We start from the raw sequence: 24,342 nt of genomic DNA, 5'->3' as shown, positions 1-24,342 counted from the left end.
GCAGGAAAATGCTACCAAAAGCCACTGTTGTGTTTTATTCTGTCACTAACCTCTGGAGTGGTTTCAATAACAGCTGTTCCTTTGTTGATTTGGAGAGTATTATCAGCATTTTTCTTGATTATTGCTTTGGAGGCCAGTTGTAACGCCGCCTGCTTCCCAGATACACCTGTAGAAAGTACACGGTTAGCTTTCTAGTCAGGTAAATTAATACAATTTCTACACCACTATATGTTCAATGTGGATATACTTTCCCCAATATAAATGTACATGATCATTTCTTCCCCACATAATAAGGCGAGGAAAATTCTGCTTTCCTTTTTTTTCTATTCTTTGCATTTTACCTTATTATCATTAAGATTAAGCAAATGCAAACCATTGCACGGGTACCTACTGCGCATGTTATGGTGGAATAGAAACACTAGAGCACACAGACAAAATGATAACCATTAGTTTGGGATCAGAAAAATACTTTTTATAAAACAAATCCACTTCCTCAAATACAATGGTTTCAGATGATCTCATACTGAACACTGAAAAGCTGCTTGCACTAAAGTCAAGGCTCCAGCATGTATGTGAACGAGTTTCCATGGTTTTATTTGGTGGGACACTGCCTGTGGCAAATATGTATCAGTGAAGTAGCAGTTTCTTAGTTTGTATAGAAAAGTAAATATTTTTTTCATAGGAGAAATGGGTTCTTAGAAAAAAAAAAAAAACTTCATCAAAACACAAAACATCTAAAATGCAGGGGCAGTTTACAAATTGCTATAATAAAAATTGCTATCATAAAAATCTATTCATCAAACTATAGTGTAAACTAGACAATTGGCCTTTAGTATGGTTGCTATGCCACAGGAATTACCAAGAAGTGAAGCTACACACGTTTCCATTGTTGTATGTCAAACGAGTACCTGTTGCATGCACTTTAAGAAACGTAATTACAAAAACAATATCAGTTGTGTGGCGTGTGTCTTGCCTGTGAGTGACAGATGGCGCTGCAGTCCAGGTCGCAGCAGTTTCCACACCCTCAGAGTGGGCAGCTCCTCCTTTGTTTTGGCGTTTGATTGATTGTTTTTGGGCAGGGCTTCACTTGACCCTGTTCTTCTGATGGGGATCCGGCTCAAATGTGGCTGCAGCAGGTCACACCTGAGCAGGGAACAGAGAGGTTGAATGTCAGCTAATGTATTATAGTGAAATAGATGTAATAAACAGTGTTTCACATGGGTTTAATACGTGTTTCACATAGGTGTAATAGGTGTAAGTATTTCACATAGGTGTAATAGGTGAATACAGTGTTTCACATAGGTGTAATACAGTGTTTCACATAGGTGTAATACAGTGTTTCACATAGGTGTAATACAGTGTTTCACATAGGTGTAATACAGTGTTTCACATAGGTGTAATACAGTGTTTCACATAGGTGTAATAGGTGTAATACAGTGTTTCACATAGGTGTAATACAGTGTTTCACATAGGTGTAATACAGTGTTTCACATAGGTGTAATAGGTGTAAGTATTTCACATAGGTGTAATAGGTGAATACAGTGTTTCACATAGGTGTAATACAGTGTTTCACATAGGTGTAATACAGTGTTTCACATAGGTGTAATACAGTGTTTCACATAGGTGTAATACAGTGTTTCACATAGGTGTAATACAGTGTTTCACATAGGTGTAATAGGTGTAATACAGTGTTTCACATAGGTGTAATACAGTGTTTCACATAGGTGTAATAGGTGTAATACAGTGTTTCACATAGGTGTAATAGGTGTAATACAGTGTTTCACATAGGTGTAATAGGTGTAATACCGTGTTTCACATAGGTGTAATACAGTGTTTCACATAGGTGTAATAGGTGTAATAGTGTTTCACATAGGTGTAATAGGTGAATAGTGTTTCACAAAGGTGTAATACAGTGTTTCACATAGGTGTAATAGGTGTAAGTATTTCACATAGGTGTAATAGGTGAATACAGTGTTTCACATAGGTGTAATACAGTGTTTCACATAGGTGTAATACAGTGTTTCACATAGGTGTAATACAGTGTTTCACATAGGTGTAATACAGTGTTTCACATAGGTGTAATAGGTGTAATACAGTGTTTCACATAGGTGTAATAGGTGTAATACAGTGTTTCACATAGGTGTAATAGGTGTAATACCGTGTTTCACATAGGTGTAATACAGTGTTTCACATAGGTGTAATAGGTGTAATAGTGTTTCACATAGGTGTAATAGGTGTAAGTGTTTCACATAGGTGTAATAGGTGAATAGTGTTTCACAAAGGTGTAATACAGTGTTTCACATAGGTATAATACAGTGTTTCACATAGGTGTAATACAGTGTTTCACATAGGTGTAATACAGTGTTTCACATAGGTGTAATACAGTGTTTCACATAGGTGTAATACAGTGTTTCACATAGGTGTAATAGGTGTAATAGTGTTTCACATAGGTGTAATAGGTGTAAGTGTTTCACATAGGTGTAATAGGTGAATAGTGTTTCACATAGGTGTAATACAGTGTTTCACATAGGTATAATACAGTGTTTCACATAGGTATAATACAGTGTTTCACATAGGTGTAATAGTGTTTCACATAGGTGTAATAGGTGTAATACCGTGTTTCACATAGGTGTAATACAGTGTTTCACATAGGTGTAATAGGTGTAATAGTGTTTCACATAGGTGTAATAGGTGTAAGTGTTTCACATAGGTGTAATAGGTGAATAGTGTTCACAAAGGTGTAATACAGTGTTTCACATAGGTATAATACAGTGTTTCACATAGGTGTAATACAGTGTTTCACATAGGTGTAATACAGTGTTTCACATAGGTGTAATACAGTGTTTCACATAGGTGTAATACAGTGTTTCACATAGGTGTAATAGGTGTAAGTGTTTCACATAGGTGTAATAGGTGTAAGTGTTTCACATAGGTGTAATAGGTGAATAGTGTTTCACATAGGTGTAATACAGTGTTTCACATAGGTGTAATACAGTGTTTCACATAGGTATAATACAGTGTTTCACATAGGTGTAATACAGTGTTTCACATAGGTGTAATACAGTGTTTCACATAGGTGTAATACAGTGTTTCACATAGGTGTAATACAGTGTTTCACATAGGTGTAATACAGTGTTTCACATAGGTGTAATACAGTGTTTCACATAGGTGTAATACAGTGTTTCACATAGGTGTAATACAGTGTTTCACATAGGTGTAATACAGTGTTTCACATAGGTGTAATAGGTGAATACAGTGTTTCACATAGGTGTAATACAGTGTTTCACATAGGTGTAATACAGTGTTTCACATAGGTGTAATACAGTGTTTCACATAGGTATAATACAGTGTTTCACATAGGTATAATACAGTGTTTCACATAGGTATAATACAGTGTTTCACATAGGTGTAATACAGTGTTTCACATAGGTATAATACAGTGTTTCACATAGGTGTAATACAGTGTTTCACATAGGTGTAATACAGTGTTTCACATAGGTGTAATACAGTGTTTCACATAGGTATAATACAGTGTTTCACATAGGTGTAATACAGTGTTTCACATAGGTGTAATAGGTGAATACAGTGTTTCACATAGGTGTAATACAGTGTTTCACATAGGTGTAATACAGTGTTTCACATAGGTATAATACAGTGTTTCACATAGGTATAATACAGTGTTTCACATAGGTATAATACAGTGTTTCACATAGGTGTAATACAGTGTTTCACATAGGTGTAATACAGTGTTTCACATAGGTGTAATACAGTGTTTCACATAGGTGTAATACAGTGTTTCACATAGGTGTAATACAGTGTTTCACATAGGTGTAATACAGTGTTTCACATAGGTGTAATACAGTGTTTCACATAGGTGTAATACAGTGTTTCACATAGGTATAATACAGTGTTTCACATAGGTGTAATAGGTGTAATAGTGTTTCACATAGGTGTAATACAGTGTTTCACATAGGTGTAATAGGTGTAATACAGTGTTTCACATAGGTGTAATACAGTGTTTCACATAGGTGTAATACAGTGTTTCACATAGGTGTAATACAGTGTTTCACATAGGTGTAATAGGTGTAAGTGTTTCACATAGGTGTAATAGGTGTAAGTGTTTCACATAGGTGTAATAGGTGAATAGTGTTTCACATAGGTGTAATACAGTGTTTCACATAGGTGTAATACAGTGTTTCACATAGGTATAATACAGTGTTTCACATAGGTGTAATACAGTGTTTCACATAGGTGTAATACAGTGTTTCACATAGGTGTAATACAGTGTTTCACATAGGTGTAATACAGTGTTTCACATAGGTGTAATACAGTGTTTCACATAGGTGTAATAGGTGAATACAGTGTTTCACATAGGTGTAATACAGTGTTTCACATAGGTGTAATACAGTGTTTCACATAGGTGTAATACAGTGTTTCACATAGGTATAATACAGTGTTTCACATAGGTATAATACAGTGTTTCACATAGGTATAATACAGTGTTTCACATAGGTGTAATACAGTGTTTCACATAGGTATAATACAGTGTTTCACATAGGTGTAATACAGTGTTTCACATAGGTGTAATACAGTGTTTCACATAGGTGTAATACAGTGTTTCACATAGGTATAATACAGTGTTTCACATAGGTGTAATACAGTGTTTCACATAGGTGTAATAGGTGAATACAGTGTTTCACATAGGTGTAATACAGTGTTTCACATAGGTGTAATACAGTGTTTCACATAGGTATAATACAGTGTTTCACATAGGTATAATACAGTGTTTCACATAGGTATAATACAGTGTTTCACATAGGTGTAATACAGTGTTTCACATAGGTGTAATACAGTGTTTCACATAGGTGTAATACAGTGTTTCACATAGGTGTAATACAGTGTTTCACATAGGTGTAATACAGTGTTTCACATAGGTGTAATACAGTGTTTCACATAGGTATAATACAGTGTTTCACATAGGTGTAATAGGTGTAATAGTGTTTCACATAGGTGTAATACAGTGTTTCACATAGGTGTAATAGGTGTAATACAGTGTTTCACATAGGTGTAATACAGTGTTTCACATAGGTGTAATACAGTGTTTCACATAGGTGTAATACAGTGTTTCACATAGGTATAATACAGTGTTTCACATAGGTGTAATAGGTGTAATAGTGTTTCACATAGGTGTAATACAGTGTTTCACATAGGTGTAATACAGTGTTTCACATAGGTGTAATACAGTGTTTCACATAGGTGTAATACAGTGTTTCACATAGGTGTAATAGGTGTAATACAGTGTTTCACATAGGTGCATGGAAGTCATACTCACTTGCTAAATTTTATAGAGGAAAGTATGTGGTCAGGCCCAGAGTCTTTAGTCTGTGTGAGAAATAAAAATGAATAAAATGTACAAAGTTTGAGAAGCAGTCATATAATCTAACCTGAGTGACGGCCAGAGGTCGGCAGCCCCTTCCCACACGGCCTGAGCGCATGGGGAAGGGCATCCTGGACACACACACTGAACTGAGGCCCTCCACCTGGATGTCTGGACAACTTACCCCTGTGAAGCACATTCAAACACATTCTTTCATTTTAACTGCAACATGAGCAAACCATGACACAGAGAAACCGGACGTAAAGAGTAGAGAAGCCACAGGACACAAGGGTTAAAAAGAGATTTTATTCCAGTGGAATAAAGACATTCAAGAAGATGAGATTTGTAAAGATGACGAGACAAACGTGAGAGCCCATGTTCAGTTGCAGAAGGTTAGCACCAAATTGAAGTAACGGCCCAATTCTTATTGAAGAATTGTACACGTGAGAATGCGATGCGTACAGTACATCTCCACTGTTCGTTTTGTCACCAGAGCAACATCACAGTGAAAAAGGGGCTTATAATCGTACACGTACATAATCAAATGCTTATATTTATCCACAACAGATGATACGTACTTGTAAATAAAATTGATAAATAAGATTACTTATTGTTACAGTATATGTTAAATATTTAACATACACACATGTTATGTGCTGAGGACCAGTCACTCCTGAGCTGATAAAGCTAGTTAACTGTGGTGAATATATAATGAACACTATGAACACAGTAAGGAAAGGCACACCAGAAACACCATGAATCAGCTCGAGAGACTAAAGCAACAGCAACGTGACATCTGGAGCCGCTGACAGCACTGGACCGCCTGGACAGTAATCGCTGTTACATATATTGTGTAAATATTTTACAAATAAGTGTGAAATGCACATAGAAAGTTGGACTATGCTTATGATTTTACTCATAAAATACAAATATAGAGATAACCACAAACATATTACTGCATACACTTGCCACAATCACTGGAATCACAGAAATGTGCTAGAAAAATGAGAACATAAAGCTTTTGTTTTGTATCGCTCTGATGTCATTTACACATTATTTACAAAGCAGTGGTAGAGAACCAATCACTGATTCTTAATTATTGCTTGTTGGTAAGTAGCTTAGACGTGGTGTGCCTCTTAAAGAAACATTGCACTCATGTTTGGACCAGCACAGGTCACATGAGCTCAGGGCAGTAGCTGCTGTGGACTCTTGTCAGCACAACACTGACACTGGAATGATTCAGAAACAGGCTCAGGCTCATCAAGCTTAAAAGTAAAATATTTCATAAAAGCAAACTTTCAGGTCAACTTTATAAATAGATTTCCATTTTTTATCCATTAAATACTCACACAATTGACATCATGATCAATTTAAATATGCCGAAGCCTGTTTCCATTGATTTACATAAAAGAACAAATTCACAAAATTACAAAGTGCATTGACCAACAAAACTTTGTCTGGCCTGTACCAGAAATTAATTACCCAAAAACGCTCTGAACATTTGAATCACAAGCTACAGAAGAATAAAGTGCAGTGTGTGGGGCTTATTCGTTTTACCACTGGCTTATTACAGCACACAACCATTCATATTCTGGATCACCAATAAATATTAAATCATAATTTTTACTTTCATGCACAGTATATTTTCTACATACACAATTCAAGTTTTTCACCTAATTCTTAATCTGTGAATTTCAAGTGATTCGCCATGTTTTGTGTGGTTCTCTTTGGAACAGTTCTTCTCATGGCAGAATCGTCTCCAGGGTCTCGCTCTACCTCTACACTGCGTTTAACTACTTCATGTACTACGTTTGGGCTCGGCTGAGGTTAGCTGCATTATGCACTGGAAATATATTATTTTTGATCTTGACACGTTTTCGAGTGTACGTTAGGGCTGTGCTCAATATATCAATATTGTGATATATTGTGATGGACTTCTTGGCAATACGTGAATCGATACAGAGATGCGTATTGTGATACGCTAAAAACAACATAAAGTCAACAGATTACACTTTTGAACCTACAGACTGCTGAAACAAGGCCGAGTCTGAGGAGCCGAACATGTTTGCCCCCCCCTACCTGTCTGACCTCCTCATCCCCCACCGCCCCTCCCGAGCTCTCCGATCCTCCTCCTCTCTCACCCTGACTGCACCAACATCCCGACTCAAAAGTTTTGGCGACAGAGCATTCTCCCGAACAGCACCCCGACTCTGGAACTCCCTCCCCCAACCTGTCCGCCACTCTCCCTCACTCACAACATTCAAATCCCGCCTAAAAACATACCTCTTCACCCAAGCCTATGACCTCCCCTACCCCTAGCCTCCTCTACCCCATTGCCTACATTTCTACCCCCTGTTACATCCCCATCTTTTTCTCTCTACTTCTTCTGTCTTGTTCATTTTATCTGTATATTAATGTGTATTGTACGTGTTGTCCCCCCTGTCTGTAAATACCCCCCCCCCTTTTTTATTATGTTCAGCGTCTTTGGGTCACTGAAAAGCGCTATATAAATAAAAGTTATTATTATTATTATTATTATGTGACTTCATCATGGGACAGTTGTATTCTGATATTGAGGACAACGTGAACATGAAATTCTATCGCGAGGTACAAGGCAATATCCAGCCCTTGTTTACCTTCTCTCTTATCCAATCATCTTGCGTTTTCCAGGAGCCAAAAGCGAGAGAGATCACTTTTGGAAGCTCAAGGTCCACCTCGTGCCCATTAAACAGGCCGATTTGTTTAACTTAAGACAGTGGAAACGCTTTCGGACCCTCCCGGACCCTCCCGATCTGCTCCAAAGCAAACCAGTGGAAACAAGGCTTTTGTGTTTACAAATCCAAAGTGATGCAAAAACAAAGAAATGACAAGTAAAGAGGAAATATAGATACGTTAGCACCAGAGAAGTGTAACCGACTAGAAATCCTAACAATAGATTGACGCACAGGTCAATAATCTGTGGGCTCAGTTCTGGTTTGGCGGGGCTGGAGACTTAGCAGGCGGCGGTGGGAGGCCCGGGAGCAGCAGGGGGCTTAGTTTGGACAGCAGCCCGGGCCGAGGCAGCGCCTGTAGAGAGGGGAGCAGCGTGGACAGGCTGGTGGGCTGGAGGCTGTACAGACCTGACATGCTGACGGAGCCTGGCAGAGGACACGAGCTCGGCGCACACACGGAAGAGGACGAAGACGAGGAAGGGGACGGGGGCGAGTGAGGCGCGGGGCGAGAGGGCGGGGCGTGGCTGTTGCTGGGTGAGCGCAGGATGGGCCGGTGGTGGTGAGGGGCACGCTTCTTCTCCTGAGCCTTGGAGTCTGCAGAGAGAGAGAGAGAGGTCATGCTGGAGGTGGGCAAACAGGAGGAGGCAGGAGGAGACAACTCATACATGAAAATATGCAAAAAAGATCAAGTGTATCTGTACTAACCAAGTTTTTTAAAGATGCAATACAAATAGCTTTAGTGAATTTTGTTGTTCTACAATACAATATAATTTTCAACCAAACAATAGTAGTTTCTTTAATATTACCATCTAGTCTTTTACTAGTTCTGATATAGGTCATGCCGGAACACTACAACAAAAGTGGACAACATTTTTTGCTAATTTTATCAGTATGTTCTGATTTTTTTCACAAATGTTTGAGGTAGTTAATTTGTTTTGCACTTCTAGGCCACCGTACAAACCCCTACACCAGGGCTATTCAACTTAAGGCTCAGGGGCCAAATCAGGCCCTCCAAGCAATTTAATATGGCCCACGACCCATCTTCCAAATATATATATATAAAAAAACAAAATAACAATAATAATCTTGGTTACAGGTTTAATTCTGGGTTATCACTAGCACTAGACCTGGTTTGGTCTGGTGCAGTTCCAGTATAATTCGGCTTTAGACCGGTTTTGATTCTGGGTCAGTCCTAGTTCAGACTTGGTTGATACTAGTCTAGTCTTAGTTTAATCCTGGTTCTGAAAGGGCAATGTTGGTATGTTATTTCTGACAAAAATCAATTGTATTAACTTTTTGTATTTTGTGCAACCCCAAATTTTGTAACAGTAGAAGCATGTTGTGCATCTTCAGCCCAGAGGCCCTGGCCTTTGTGAAAATGAGGTTGAATAGCCCTGCCCTACACTGAACACTTCCATCTTGTGCTGTCGACAGGCGCTAAACTGGAACAAGGAGACAAGTGAGAACGAAGGAACGCCCGGAACACGTTATTCAAGCTCTGCCATAAAACAGAAGAGACAGAAGATATCGCCTTACCTCGCAACGGGCCCAGGCTCTTGTTTCCTCCTCTGCCTCCGCAGCCGTTGTGCTGCGAGTGGGTGCGGGGCGGGGGGCAGCCGAACGTGAAGCTGGGGGAGCTGTGGAGCTTCGGAGACGGGGTTTGGCTGCTGCTGCTGTGGCTGTTGCACCGAACTCGACTGAGGGTGTTCTCGGACAAGGAGCCAGACAGGGAGCTGCGGGGAGCACATGAAGAGCATGCTATTGTCACAGAGTCAAACATCCACAGCATCCACAGCATCCACAGCATCCACAGCATCTACAGCATCTACAGCATCCACAGCATCCACAGCATCCACAGCATCCACAGCATCCACAGCATCTACAGCATCTACAGCATCCACAGCATCCACAGCATATACAGCATCCACAGCATCCACAGCATCCACAGCATCCACAGCATCCACAGCATCCACAGCATCCACAGCATCCACAGCATCCACAGCATCCACAGCATCCAGCGAGTTTTTAAGAGCTACAAAACACTTGAAAACATCATCTGGTTATTAAAATTATAATTAGCTGTGCACTGTGATAAACTGCAGAAGGGTCAATATTTATCACCAAATCTTGATCAAAATGTTTTATGGAGCACATTTCTTTGATCACTGTTACTAGAAGAGGTCCATCTGCTTGTATCCATGGAGATGTTTGCATAGAATGTCCCACGGTATGAAATGTATTACATTGAGACTTTTTAAATACTTAAAACATTACAAATTAAAGGCGTAATGGACAATTTTTCATCGATTTGAGAACTCAGGCGGAAGTGTGCATGCGCACTCCCCCGTGCGGACTGATACAAAACACACGTGCGTTTGTTTATTAGCGCGACGGATCGCATCGCATCTCTCGTCTCCCGTAGGTTTCCGTCTTCTTCTGAGTCAGCTCGAACAGTCTTTCTCTGTCTTCATTTTGTCCCGTACACTGAGGGAACTATATTATGATAGATCCATGCGCTTAGACACGTGGAAATGTGCTGCTCTCATGGGGACGAGCCGCACGCGGCTGCAGGTGAGCAGTAGGTGCGTTCTCTGATTGATAGAACTATGATCCACGCCACGAGGAAATAAGACTCAGATTTGGGCCAAAAAAATCTGCCATTCAACCTTTAAGGTTGAAGTATGGTGACTCAAAGCTTCTAGATAAAAGAATATTTTGTGTATTATTGATGAAAAGCAGAAATTGTTTTATTATTTTTTACATAATGTTTCAATAATGCCAATGTCTTCGTCAGGTAAAAAGGTATTTTCGTGTGTGTGTTTTAGAGTCTGTATGGTCCAGATAACGTTTATAAAAACACAATTATTTTTTTATAGTCGACTAGTCAGAAATAGTCAATTATTTGTTGCAACCTTAATGGCACTGAACCTAATCTATCGCCATGGAAACAAGCAGGTGACAAAATCAGGCCAGGTTACAAGCTGACATGTTCATAAGGTATTTATCAATCCTCAAATGTATTATGATTGCATGATTGATCAATAATTGTATTCATTTTTTGATTGAAAGGCTATTTAATTGACTAATGAATAATATAATAATAATAATATATATAATTTCTGGTTAAAATTTGTTTTTCATCTGTTAGTTGTTAGTAGTACAGTGCGCTTTTCTCTCAATTTGAGCTTGACAGCTCAAATTGAGAGAAAATAAAAAGACTCATTTTGGGGGTGTGGCCTTAGGGATGTCACACTCCATCAGTTTTATTTGATTTTAAGTGAACTACTTGTTGAAGCTCTTGGGGGGCGTGGCTTTGGTGCCACTGGGGTGCGTCTTGGCGGGTGGGTGGGCGTTGAGGCCTTTGGAGTTGCGGACGTGTTTGAGGATCCCGGCGCGGAGGTTCAACAGAGAGCTGTGTTCGGACAGCACCAGCCGCGGCCAAGGGTTACACTCCGCCATGTCCAGGGCCGCGATGGCCACGGCCCGACCCACCTGAGGCACACACAAAGAGTCGCTTTATCAGAGGGAACGACAGTAGCCTCAAGTCAAATGGTAAGGCCTACAACGGTTTCCTTTTCTATTTTATTTTGTGGCGGCAGAAACGTGCTAAAAAGCAGATGAAACTACACGAAATGCCCCAAAATGTGTGTCACAATTTCTTCCCACATATTGAACGATCTCAATTCAATTTATTCGGTCTTTCCATTAAAAAAAAACACACACACAACAAAAAAAAACAACACTTCAAATCGCTGCCATTTAACACAAACTATTAGTCACATTTCTTCCTCCAAAGACCCAAAGCTGATCATTGACAATTCTAAAGAACTGAAGCTTCATTAACATTTTATTTGCACAGCTCTAGTTTCAAAGCCGCAAACAAACTCCTAAAGTGTCTTATGTTGGATATGACAATAATAACACAAAGGCCATAGGTAAATTTAAGAACAAAAAGCTCCCCAAACATTGACACAGTTATACTTTTAGTTAACTATAATAATCTTGTTCCATGAAACAACTTGCATACTATTCAGTGCAATTAGATCACAATAATTATCTATTGCATTATCGTTCAATAAATAAAATATATACAATATATTTTTTTACCTCAATATTCATCATCTGTACATTTTATTTATTAATTAACCTTTATTCAACCAGTATTTATTATTTAAACCTGTTGAGACTGAGACCTCTTTTTCATGAGTGACCTGGGGCAAAGTGAAAATATAACAGCAGAAAAATTATAAAAACATTAAACACATTTAAGAGACATTTAAGTAAAACAAAGAAAAATCTACATTTATTAGCTGTTATTTTTTAACATTTGTGCGGCTGAGGGCATATCTATGACTATTTATGGATATTAAATATCTACTAGTATGTTTCATAATGCTGTTTAATATTTAATATTTTTAAGGTACAGTATACTGTACTGCTAAATATATTTATCGTATTTTCTGTAGAAATATTGTACTTGAACAATATTTATCATTTTATTTTATTCTATTATCATTATCTTTTTATTTTTTATTTATCTATTTTATTTTATTTCCAAAGAGTTCCCAAGAGTTCTATTAAGAGTGTTTTTTTTTTTAAAACTTCCTATAATCTGTCCTTTCCTCCTGTTCTACTGCGTTGTAACAACGAAATTTCCCCTTGTGTGGATATTAAAGGATTATCTTATCTTATCTTATGACAGGAATGGTTCAGCGTAGTAGAAGTTTCAAAAGTAGTTTAGCTGGAAACTTAGTTTTAAATCAGAAATAGAATTGACACTGTCCTGAGCTACATTAGTCTTTTAACCTAAAAGCCTCTTAAACGTTTAGCCTAGTATTGGATCGTTCTAACCTATTGTTTTCTGTCAGCCTCTTCTTCACAGCTCTTTAGAACCCAATTAGAATTTGAGTGGCTTAATTCTGATGTGACCAGGGTTTGATGATGCAGTTGTAAACAGAGGGTAGAATGTCTCAGCCCAGTGTACTGTACAGTTCATTTACAGTTCATTTACTCATAGCCGTGCTCACCTGTTCAAATATCTCTGGGGTGTATTTGGGTGGGAACGTTGGAGGGGGAGGTGGAGAGGCTCGTCCGTTGTCGTGGCAAGCGGGCGGGATGCTGTTCATCAATTTCCCCGTATTGTAGTTGCACTCCAAAGTGTAACTGTAGAGAATAAAAGTTATAGTTTAACCAGATCCATATTTTTCGGACTATAAGTCGCACCGGAGTATAAGTCGCACCAGCCAAAAAATGCATAATAGAATAGAAAAAAAAACATTTATAAGTTGCACTGGAGTATGAAATAAGATTGCAAGTGTGAAAATAACACTGCTCTGGAGTATAAGTATAAATATACTTATATTTATAAGTCGCACCCCGGCCAAAACAGAATAAATTACTGTGATTCTTAAAATAGTAATAATAAAAAATATGATCTCAACTCGAGTAAATAATGCACTCAAACTATTCATAGAGCCTAAGAAATCAAGGTATAGCAAAAGTCTCAGCAAAAACTGGCTTATGTTTTTTTTTTTCTACTGATGTATGATGTATTAATGTTATTTAGTACGTTTTTTAGTATAGTTTTTTTGGTTGTCAAGCGCCACTGTTTCTGAGATAACATCACTTCTTCCAAATATTATGGCTAAGCATGGAGGAGCTAAACAGCTGATTGTGCACGTGGGTGCAGTGGACATGCGGCGGGAACAGACTGAAGTTTTGAAAATGGACTTGAAGTTATTCGACGTGCTTGATAAAATGGAAATCAAAACATTCATAAGTGGACCTCTTCCAAACATCGACAGGAGGATAAACAAGTTTAGCCGGCTTCTTCAGCTGAACACATGGCTGTCCAAAGAGTGTTCCCCGAGAGGACTACACTACATTGAGAACTTCTATCTATTCTGGAAACGAGAGGACCTGTTTAAGAGAAATGGCCCCCACCTATGCAGAGGTGGAGTGAGGGTGCTGACAGAGAACCTGCTCCACGCTCTGAGGCATTGGACTGGGCCTGGACAGGGTCCTGAGCAGATAGTTAGAGAAGAGAGGAATGAGAGAAGAATTCCTGCTCCATCAGCCAGAGACCGAGCCAATGTTTCAACATCAAAAGCACCACAACCTCAGCCTCCACCAAAGGATTCATCAGCAGCTGTTCCACCACCACCAGCAAAGGATTCAGCTCCAGCTGCTCCACATTCACCTCCACCGCCTCCAGCAAAGGAACAATCTTCAAAGGCCTTGGACCCATCTGTGACAAGCCCAACAACATCCCTGTCATCGCCCCTGCCTTCACACCAGCCCTGGGTTCCCCCTGCAACATCTACTCCCACTAAAGATTCATCATTCTCCTTCTCATCTCCACTCTCACCCATGGGCCTTCCCAGCCATTTTGAAAGTCTGATCAAATCAGGCATTAAGATGGCTCCACTCACGCCCAATATAGCAAGGGCTATGTCAATACTTATCAACTCTTCCCTGCACAAGCCGACTACACCAACAAAAGCCCCACCACCCATCCCCCCTCGCCTCTCACCTGGTCCCAAACTCTCCTCGGCTACAAAAGCCCCACCACACATTCCAACCTCGCCTTTCACCTGGTATCTCCCATAGCTAGGATGCACTGGGTCTCAGCGTTGCCGGGACTTATTGTCACATTAAAAATCAAACCAACCCGGGGCCCTATGTAAAAAGAGCCCCCCCTAGTGCTATTTCTGTAGTCACATCATCACACAGATGGAAAAACAAAATGCGAGTCAGGCCCAATCTGAGAAATGTGATTCATATTCCCTGTGAAAAGATAAAGCCCAGTCCCACTGAAACTAGTCTGAAACTTGCTGTGCTAAATGTCAGATCCTTTTGTAACAAATCTCTCTTAATTAATAATTTTATTTCTTCTTATAATCTTGATTTTATTTTTTTTAACTGAAACATGGCTTGACAAAAACACAGGAAATGTAGTTCTGATAGAATCTGCTCCACCCAACTTTAAGTTTGAATCTGAAACACGAGAAAACAAAAAAGGGGGTGGAGTCTGTGCTGTCTTTAGAGATGAAATAATTACCCGCAGGTTGTCTTTTGGGGTGTTTTCATCATTTGAGTATGTATCCTTTAAAATGGAGCTAAAACGGTCTCCATCCATTCTCTTCATTGTTTTATACAAGCCTCCCCAACACTGCCAAAGTTTTATTGATGATTTTACTGAGATGCTTTCAGTCGTATGCACAGACTTTGATGGGTTGGTCATTACAGGTGATTTCAATGCGCATGTTGATAATATTTGTGACAGAAACGCTAAAGAGCTTGATGCTGTCCTTGAAACCTTCAGTCTTACTCAGCATGTGAGAGGCCCCACCCACAGCAAAGGACACACTCTAGATCTCATAATTACAAAGGGGGTAAATATTTCAAATGTTAATGTGATCGATGTTGCTCTGTCTGATCATTTCTGTGTCTTCTTTGACCTGTCTGTTTCTCCCAAACCACCGGTTGGTCCTGCAGTTGTTCAGAGGAGACACATAATTGATGGCACAGGTGCACTGTTTATGGAAATGATAAACTTTGAAAATGTCTCATGTTCTAATGTAAATGATTTGTTGAACTCTGTTACATCTAGTGTTTTGAATGTTCTGGACACCATCGCCCCTATAAAGGCTAAAATGGTTAAAAATAAGCAGAAGGCGCCGTGGAGAAATGATGATTCGGTCAGGGCACAGAAAAGGGAGTGCCGCAGGGCCGAACGGAAATGGCGCAAGTCAAAGCTCCAGGTTCAAAAAGAGATTTACAAAGAGAGGCTGAACATGTACAACCTAATCTTATGTAGAACTAGGGAAAGATATTTTTCTGAAATAATTGGAAGCTGCAGTAACAACTCGCGTGTCCTGTTTGCCACAGTAAACAGATTAACAAACCCTCCAGCTCAGCTGCCGTTAGAACTCATTTCCACATCCAAGTGTAATGGGACGGTTTGCAGCCGAGTGTGAAGCGGCTGGGATGAGAATCAGCACCTCCAAATCCGAGGCCATGGTTCTCGACCGGAAAAAGGTGGCTTGCCCTCTCCAGGTGGGTGGGGTGTCCTTGCCCCAAGTGGAGGAGTTCAAGTATCTCGGGGTCTTGTTCACGAGTGAGGGAAGGATGGAGCGTGAGATCGACAGGCGGATCGGTGCAGCGGCTGCAGTGATGCAGTCGCTGCATCGGACCGTTGTGGTAAAGAGGGAGCTGAGCCGAAAGGCAAAGCTCTCTATTTACCGGTCGGTCTACGTTCCTACCCTCACCTATGGTCATGAGCTTTGGGTAGTGACCGAAAGAACAAGATCGCGGATACAAGCGGTCGAAATGAGTTTCCTCCGCCGGGTGGCTGGGCGCTCCCTTAGAGATAAGGTGAGGAGCTCGGCCACACGGGGGGAGCTCGGAGTAGAGCCGCTGCTCCTCCACGTCGAGAGGAGCCAGCTGAGGTGGCTCGGGCATCTGTTCCGGATGCCTCCTGGGCGCCTCCCTCGGGAGGTGTTTCAGGCATGTCCCACCGGGAAGAGGCCCCGGGGAAGACCCAGGACACGCTGGAGAGACTATGTCTCTCGGCTGGCCTGGGAACGCCTCGGGATCCCCCCGGAGGAGTTAGAGGAAGTGTCTGGGGAGAAGGAAGTCTGGGAGTCCCTGCTCAGACTGCTGCCCCCGCGACCCGGCCCCGGATAAAGCGGCAGAAGATGGATGGATGGATGGAAGTGTAATGAGTTTGCATTATTCTTTAATGACAAAGTTCAGGGCATTAACAATGCTATAAATCCCACAATGCAAAAAATTACCCTAAAACCACCAAGACACTTAGAGCTAACTCACTTTGCACCTGTAACTGACAAAACTGTCCATGAGAGCATCACCAGTCTGAGTTCATCTACATGCTGCCTCGATGTGTTACCCACCAGATTTCTAAAGTCTGTGCTGAACAGTTTGTTAGCACCAGTCACTCACATAGTTAACATGTCGCTTCAATCTGGAACATTCTCAATGTCTTTGAAAACTGCGGTCATAAAGCCTCTCCTAAAGAAGAGCAGTTTTGATGCCGCAGTACTGAGTCATTACAGGCCCATCTCTAATCTGCCATTTTGGGGCAAAGTCCTTGAAAAGGTTGTTTACCAACAGCTCACAGATTTCCTCTTAATAAACAACTCATTTGATGTTTTTCAGTCAGGTTTTAGACCTCATCACAGCACTGAGACTGCTCTTGTCAAGGTGACAAATGACTTCTGCCTGAACATATGTGAAAATATGTGGTGAAGGTGGAATATTTTAGTGACTGTATTGACATGTTAATCTTTGTTGTAATTTGAAAAAAAAAGAAGCGAGAAACAATAATGACTGAAAACATGAAATCCAATGTAACTACTTTCCAAAGCGATCAAAGCATTTATAAACATACAAATGCAGCTTCTCTTTGAGCTGTATGTGAGACAAACGGCTGACCTGTGCTGCAGCCCGATGGCCTTGTGAACCGCCACTCTCCCGCTGCCCTCTTTAGACTGGCCGTCCCTCTTGTCCCGCGCGTACATGTTCTTCTCCGAGAAGTTACAGCCCAGGAAGTCAAAGTGAGCCGAGTTCACGGCGATCAGTCTGGGGTACAGCATGTTCTCCACCTGCACCAAACAGAACAGCTTTGGTTCATTCCTAGTTTAGACCAGGTTCAGTCTTGGTTTGGACCTGATTTAGTCCCATTCTGAGTCCTACTTTCTGTTGCAGGAGGGTCTGGAACGGGTCAATTTTGGAACGGTCCAATCATAGCCACTAATTAATTGCACGCCTCTCAAATGCAGAAATCCTTGTAACGTTGTAACAAAATATATTACTTCTTTTACCTTAGATTTACAGAGTTTACTGCTTTGCTCCTCGATTCTGCAGAATGCTGTGTTGTTTCTCACTCGTTTGTGATAACTTGATTACTCTTACGCCATTAACGGACCTCTCGCTTGGGTAAATTCGTCTGTCAATCACGGCCATCAAAAATTGGGGAGGCAGGACTTATGCCTTTGAAAGCAACAAGTGTATTCTTGTAGCCAGACAACTGTAATTGTAATATTTGATCTTTGTTAATTGTGTTTCTCCCACTCGCTCAAAATTCAGATCTAGTCCTGTTCTAGTCCTAGTTTTAGTCCTGTCCAGTCATGATCTAGTCCTGTTCTAGTCCTAGTTCTAGTCCTGTTCTAGTCCTAGTCCTAGTCCTGTTCTAGTCCTAGTTCTAGTCCTGTTCTAGTCCTAGTTCTAGTCCTGTTCTAGTCCTAGTTCTAGTCCTGTTCTAGTCCTAGTTCTAGTCCTGTCCAGTCATGATCTAGTCCTGTTCTAGTCCTAGTTCTAGTCCTAGTTCTAGTCCTGTTCTAGTCCTAGTTCTAGTCCTAGTTCTAGTCCTGTTCTAGTCCTAGTTCTAGTCCTGTTCTAGTCCTAGTTCTAGTCCTGTTCTAGTCCTAGTTCTAGTCCTGTCCAGTCATGATCTAGTCCTGTTCTAGTCCTAGTTCTAGTCCTGTTCTAGTCCTAGTTCTAGTCCTGTTCTAGTCCTGTTCTAGTCCTAGTTCTAGTCCTGTTCTAGTCCTGTTCTAGTCCTGTTCTAGTCCTGTTCTAGTCCTAGTTCTCATCCTGTCCAGTCCTGTTCTAGTCCTGTTCTAGTCCTAGTTTTAGTCCTGTCCAGTCATGATCTAGTCCTGTTCTAGTCCTAGTTCTAGTCCTGTTCTAGTCCTAGTCCTGTTCTAGTCCTAGTTCTAGTCCTGTTCTAGTCCTGTTCTAGTCCTAGTTCTAGTCCTGTTCTAGTCCTGTCCAGTCATGATCTAGTCCTGTTCTAGTCCTAGTCCTAGTCCTAGTTCTAGTTCTAGTCCTGTTCTAGTCCTAGTTCTAGTCCTAGTTCTAGTCCTGTTCTAGTCCTAGTTCTAGTCCTGTTCTAGTCCTAGTTCTAGTCCTGTTCTAGTCCTAGTTTTAGTCCTGTCCAGTCATGATCTAGTCCTGTTCTAGTCCTAGTTCTAGTCCTGTTCTAGTCCTAGTTCTAGTCCTGTTCTAGTCCTGTTCTAGTCCTAGTTCTAGTCCTGTTCTAGTCCTGTTCTAGTCCTAGTTCTAGTCCTGTTCTAGTCCTGTTCTAGTCCTGTTCTAGTCCTGTTCTAGTCCTAGTTCTCATCCTGTCCAGTCCTGTTCTAGTCCTGTTCTAGTCCTGTTCTAGTCCTGTTCTAGTCCTAGTTGTAGTTCTGTTCTAGTCCTGTTCTAGTCCTAGTTCTCATCCTGTCCAGTCCTGTTCTAGTCCTGTTCTAGTCCTGTTCTAGTCCTAGTTCTAGTCCTGTTCTAGTCCTGTTCTAGACCTAGTTCTCATCCTGTCCAGTCATGATCTAGGCCCGGTTCAGCGCTTTGAGGTCTTACATTGATCAGAATCTCTCGTTTACGATACCAAAGAAATTACCTGCTGACTTTCCTCTGACAGGTTATTCCCATACATGAAGCAGCCGCGTTTTGAGGCGTGGCCATGCAAATCCACATAGTAAGCCACTCCTCCTTCTCGAGGCGATATCGACTCCTGTTTTTCCTCGACTTGTTTTGCTTCCAACTCTGGGGCGTCTACAAAATGAGTCTCTGTGGTGCGCGGGACATTTTGGTTGATCTTTTCCAAGTCCGTGGTGTTCACAACGTTCTCCCCCACCGCCACGGTGATGTCCGGCCGCGGAGGAGCCGCGTCTTTCTCTGCATTGCGCTGGTTCATGCTGATCTCCATGTCGGTGAGGGGAGGAGCGACCTGACTGGCCGGGGCCCGCGGGCGTGTCGGGGCGTTGCGATTGGACGGCTGCGTTTTCTGGACGCAGTTGTGGGCGTGGTGGTACAGCAGCAGCGACTTGGCAGCGTAAATGGAAGGATGCAGCTCCCAACTGGGATTTAAGTACTGCCTGTTCAGGTTCACACCCCTGGAATCAGTCCTGCAAACAAATCAAAGAATGGAACGTGAAGACAGAAGGTTTATGAGGAAAGACAACGATTATTCTGAGCTGCAAGTGATGAAACTGATGGAATATACATCAAATAGCGTCTATTTAAACAGATTGTTCAGCCAAAATTGTCTTGCAAAAAAGGGAAAGATAATGAGTTTCTTCTAATGCCAAAATGCCCACTTGTTTTGTTTGTTGTTTGTTTATTTGACAATCACTATTACACCACCAAGATACTAATACGTGATGATTTCTACTTGTAACAAAGTATAATTCTGTAGTCGTTTGAACGCCAGCTTATTCATACAAATAAATCATGTGTGTCTAAACAACTCTTTAAAAAGACAGAAATGCATTGTGATTTTATAGTTAGTTGCAATTATCTGACATGATAATCGTGACTCGGGGTAAGCAATACTAACAAAAATATAGTAAGTAAGAATGTTCTTACGATATTATGTCATCATCCAACAGAAATGTGTCAAAACATATCTTCAAAGGTATAAGTTCAGGTTTAAATATCATAATGGGTAAATGTGAAATTACTGGCAAATGTAACAGTGCAGAAATCTACAATTATTTGAAAGTTTACATGTCATTTTTCACGTTTTGTATAGCAATTTTTTATATTTTTTGCATATATTCAAAACAAAATTCACAATAGCATCTAAATGTCTATATACATCTTGATTTCCCATGACTTGAAACAGCAGAAACATGGGAATGGCATGTTTTCTACAGATAAATCAAACGGAACGGTGCGATTAAAACCAAAGCCTGTCATCGTGCGGTGAGTGCGACACAACACGTGCCTGTAGTGGCCGCGCCTCACTCCGTCCGGGTTGAGCAGAGGGACGAGCTTGAAGACAAACATGTTCCGGAGGACGTGGGCGCGAGGGTCGTCTCTCCTCAGGATGAAATTAAGAAAGCCGTTAAACACGAAGGATGCGGGGGTTTCTCCGGGGTGCACTCTGCTGCTGAGGAAGAACACCTGCACACAAGAGACGGTTACTTTAGTTCAGTTTTAACACTTTCGGACACGTTTGATCCTTCATACAGTCGTACGTGTTCCACCAGTGTGTCTGTTTTCCATAAAGAAGAATAAATCAAATAATCTTGTTACAAAAAGTAAAAAACAAACTAAACCACTGTTATTAATTTAAGTGTTTTCCCTTTTCATGATGTAACAATGTTTCCCATTAATACAATAGACCAGTGTTTCTCAAACTGTGGTACTATTGCAGTTTTTGTTTTATTCAGAGGCAAATCCCATCATGTTTTTGTCTTACTTTGTGTTGATCATACTTTAGAACAACTGTGTCCCGTAATGATTTTGAATGAAGTAAATTACAGAAGTAGTTTCAAATTGATAGTTCTAAATTCAAGTATTTTTCCTTTCAGCTGCAATGTCGGGCTTTGAATAACACGTTATAACAAAGACACTTTAATTAGTCTTAAAGCACCTAAAAAACAAACCCTCTTAATTCGATTTACTTTATGCTAATCCTGACTCATTCTTAATAAACAATGTATTTATTGAGAAGAAAAACAACAACAACTGTATCTATGTCACAGTCCCATGTTTGAAAATATTAAGTTAGGAGGTATTTGGTGTGAAAAGTTTGAAAACTACAACATTAGACAATTGTGACCCCCCAAAGTCAAAAAAAAAAAACCTGGGCTAAAAATTGGCATAACAAAATTGCACTTTGTTAATTGTATTCTTCAATTTTTTTCAAACAAATAAACAGAACAAAACAAAATGACCAGAAAATAAAATGAACTCAAAAAACACAAGCAGACATCAACTAAATACCAATTCAAACAAAATCACGTATCTATACCGTTTTAAAATGACTTGATAAATGATAGTGAGTTCATACGTTTCCATTGCAAATCAAAACTATTAGTGCCATCATAGACAAAATGTGACGTGTGTAATCCGCTTGTCCATAAAGTCTTTTTTTTTTTTTTTTTTAAATCTTTATTTATTTTTCCTCTCCATCCCTTGTTGGGAAATGGGAGGTTTTGTCCATAGGAGTTTTTGTTTATAAGAGTTTTTGTTTATACGAGTTTTTGTTTATAAGAGATTTTGTTTATAAGAGTTCTTCTATTGAGAGTGTTTTTCAAACTTCCTATAAGTTATCTGTTCTTTTCCTCTGTATCTAACTGCGTTGCAACAATGAAATTTCCCCATGTGTGGACAATAAAGGATTATCTTATCTTATCTTACCTTTTTGCCTGCAAATCGATGCGCTCTGGGTATGTTTTTGTCAGGGAAGAGGTGTGGCAGGCGCGGCTCCCTCTCCTCCGTCATCCCACTGCAGTTGGTCACCGTGAGCAGGTCCACTCTGTTCCCGTCCAGAGAGTGGCACAGCAGCTCGCGGTGGAAGTACACGCTGCCCGGGGAACTGCAAGAAAACAAACACACGCGGTCATATTCGACACAGAACAGAAGTGCTTTCTTTATGTTATCACGTGGTCTTATACTAGAGCTGAAAAGGTGTATATAGTAGTAGTATATAGCAGTGTGATATTTTGTTCTGTTCATGTGAGTTTCTTTAGTATCGCTACTAGTTTTAGTATTGATTTGAGGGAAAGTCCTGGTCTCAGTAAATATAAACTGACTAAACTAGTTCCTACACTTGTCAGAGTCTCAATGTTGTGAACAAACTGATTCAGACAAACAGCTTCATGTAAATTATATAACATACTTACCGGTATATAGTGACTATCAAAATACCAAAAGCTTTAAATTGTAATAAAAATTCACTATTGTGGGGACTGAAAAATTCACCCACTCTGATCTCTGTTTTACTCTATTTATAAGTAGAAACAAGCTAATATGGACAAAATAAGGAAAATCATGAATAAAATCTGCTTTAAAAAAAAGCCTTGGTGTTATTGCAATAAAATGTTGTAATATTCATGATTACATTAGTCACTATCATGATAAGAACTTTTTGTGATGTATTGTGCACCCTAGAGTGAACTTAATGCTGCACCTGCTTGGACTGAGCTGCACGGCGCTGGGGTAACTGTACTCGAGCTGCTGGAGCATGTCCTGACACTCAGAGTAGGAGAACGGGTAACAGAAGGAGAAGAAGGTCGTGGCCTCCTTCACCTCTGATATCCGATGAGTGAATGAGAGGATGAACTGATTATCTACAATCTGGGAAAGAGACAACACAAATCATTAAATCATGTAAAATAAGAGATCTTTTCATAGATTAGATCCACACCTCTGTCGTGGGCCTGTCCCGTGTCCTTTCCCAGCGAGTCTTGCCGGGCACGGTGCGGACGAACGGTGCCATGCCCTGGCTGTAGAGCTTCCTCTGATTGTTCATGTTCATTACATTGATCTTCAGCAGCTTTCCACAGGAAACTCCACAAACACTGAAGTAAAACCACGACCTGAAACACACATGTTTTATTATTGGAAAGCAACCTCTGAGCTAATTGTTTAAATGATATATTCAGTGTTTATTACAAGGTCAAACTAACCCCTTACACATAGGGGCCTATTTTTCAAAAAACACTTGAAAAAAATGACCCATATTTAAACCTGAAGCTGTTCCTGAACCCTATGGAGCCTTTGTGAAGCTGAGACTCTGTAGTTTTGGACTCTGATGTCTGTTTTACTCTATTTATAAGTAGATACAAGCTCTGCACAGAGGAATAGGTTTTCTTTGTTAAATATATAAATGTGTAACGCTGGTGTCTGGAGGGATCGGCTGATTGACACAAAAATGAGCATCTGAAGCACTTTTTACCACATAATAGATCAAATGTATTATTACTGTGGTTATTCTTTACCTGTTTCCGTTCTCGTGCACCGTGCCGGCACAGTCTGGCTGTGTCCACACGTTGAACTCATAATCGGGGACAGGGCTTGGTCCCGACGCCGCGCTCCCATTGGACGAGGCGTCTGAAGGGGGACAGGAGCTGCTTTTGTCCACCTTCTCCACCCGGCCCAGGTTCCCCGAGTCGAACCGAGAGCTGAACACGATGCTGCCGAAACAAGCCTCCATGACGAGGCCCGCTGTCCACGCTTTTCAGAACCAGTCCTTTGTGTCGACAGTCTCCAAACCTAAACTAATACTAACGAGGACAAAACACAAACACACAGAACTACTGGTTACGGCTTATTTTAGTATTTGCTTGAAATGTATTGTAGTGTAAAATGAAAACCGAAGCCAGTTAGACTGAAAGGCAAACATACAACTATTAACTTCTGTAGTCTATCATTGTTACAGTAGAACATTTTAGTCTGACAATTATTGTGGGAAGAAACATCACAATTATAGACACTGTG

General features: G+C 40.6%; 1 protein-coding gene across 1 annotated transcript in view; it reads right to left on the bottom strand.

The window, feature by feature from the left end:
* Positions 1–24,342, bottom strand: part of agbl5 (AGBL carboxypeptidase 5) — a 29,259-nt gene that overhangs the window by 1,252 nt on the left and 3,665 nt on the right. Inside the window, exons 2-16 of the mRNA XM_072444878.1 lie at positions 23,844–24,128; positions 23,270–23,441; positions 23,033–23,199; positions 22,261–22,438; positions 20,840–21,018; positions 19,511–20,018; positions 17,545–17,714; positions 13,116–13,251; positions 11,375–11,580; positions 9,625–9,821; positions 8,497–8,682; positions 5,445–5,563; positions 5,333–5,382; positions 974–1,143; positions 51–166 (exon numbers count right to left, since the gene is read on the bottom strand). Of these exons, the coding sequence (XP_072300979.1) occupies positions 51–166; positions 974–1,143; positions 5,333–5,382; positions 5,445–5,563; positions 8,497–8,682; positions 9,625–9,821; positions 11,375–11,580; positions 13,116–13,251; positions 17,545–17,714; positions 19,511–20,018; positions 20,840–21,018; positions 22,261–22,438; positions 23,033–23,199; positions 23,270–23,441; positions 23,844–24,058 (2,769 nt within the window). The 5' untranslated portion in view covers positions 24,059–24,128. The remainder of the gene's footprint in view (positions 1–50; positions 167–973; positions 1,144–5,332; positions 5,383–5,444; positions 5,564–8,496; positions 8,683–9,624; positions 9,822–11,374; positions 11,581–13,115; positions 13,252–17,544; positions 17,715–19,510; positions 20,019–20,839; positions 21,019–22,260; positions 22,439–23,032; positions 23,200–23,269; positions 23,442–23,843; positions 24,129–24,342) is intronic.

The sequence above is a fragment of the Eucyclogobius newberryi genome, unplaced genomic scaffold, assembly GCF_026437365.1.
Source record: "Eucyclogobius newberryi isolate DKJ021-1_F unplaced genomic scaffold, fEucNew1.0.hap1 SCAF_1, whole genome shotgun sequence".
NCBI classification, from domain to species: Eukaryota; Metazoa; Chordata; class Actinopteri; order Gobiiformes; family Gobiidae; genus Eucyclogobius; species Eucyclogobius newberryi.
This window is presented reverse-complemented; position numbering and strand designations above follow the sequence as displayed.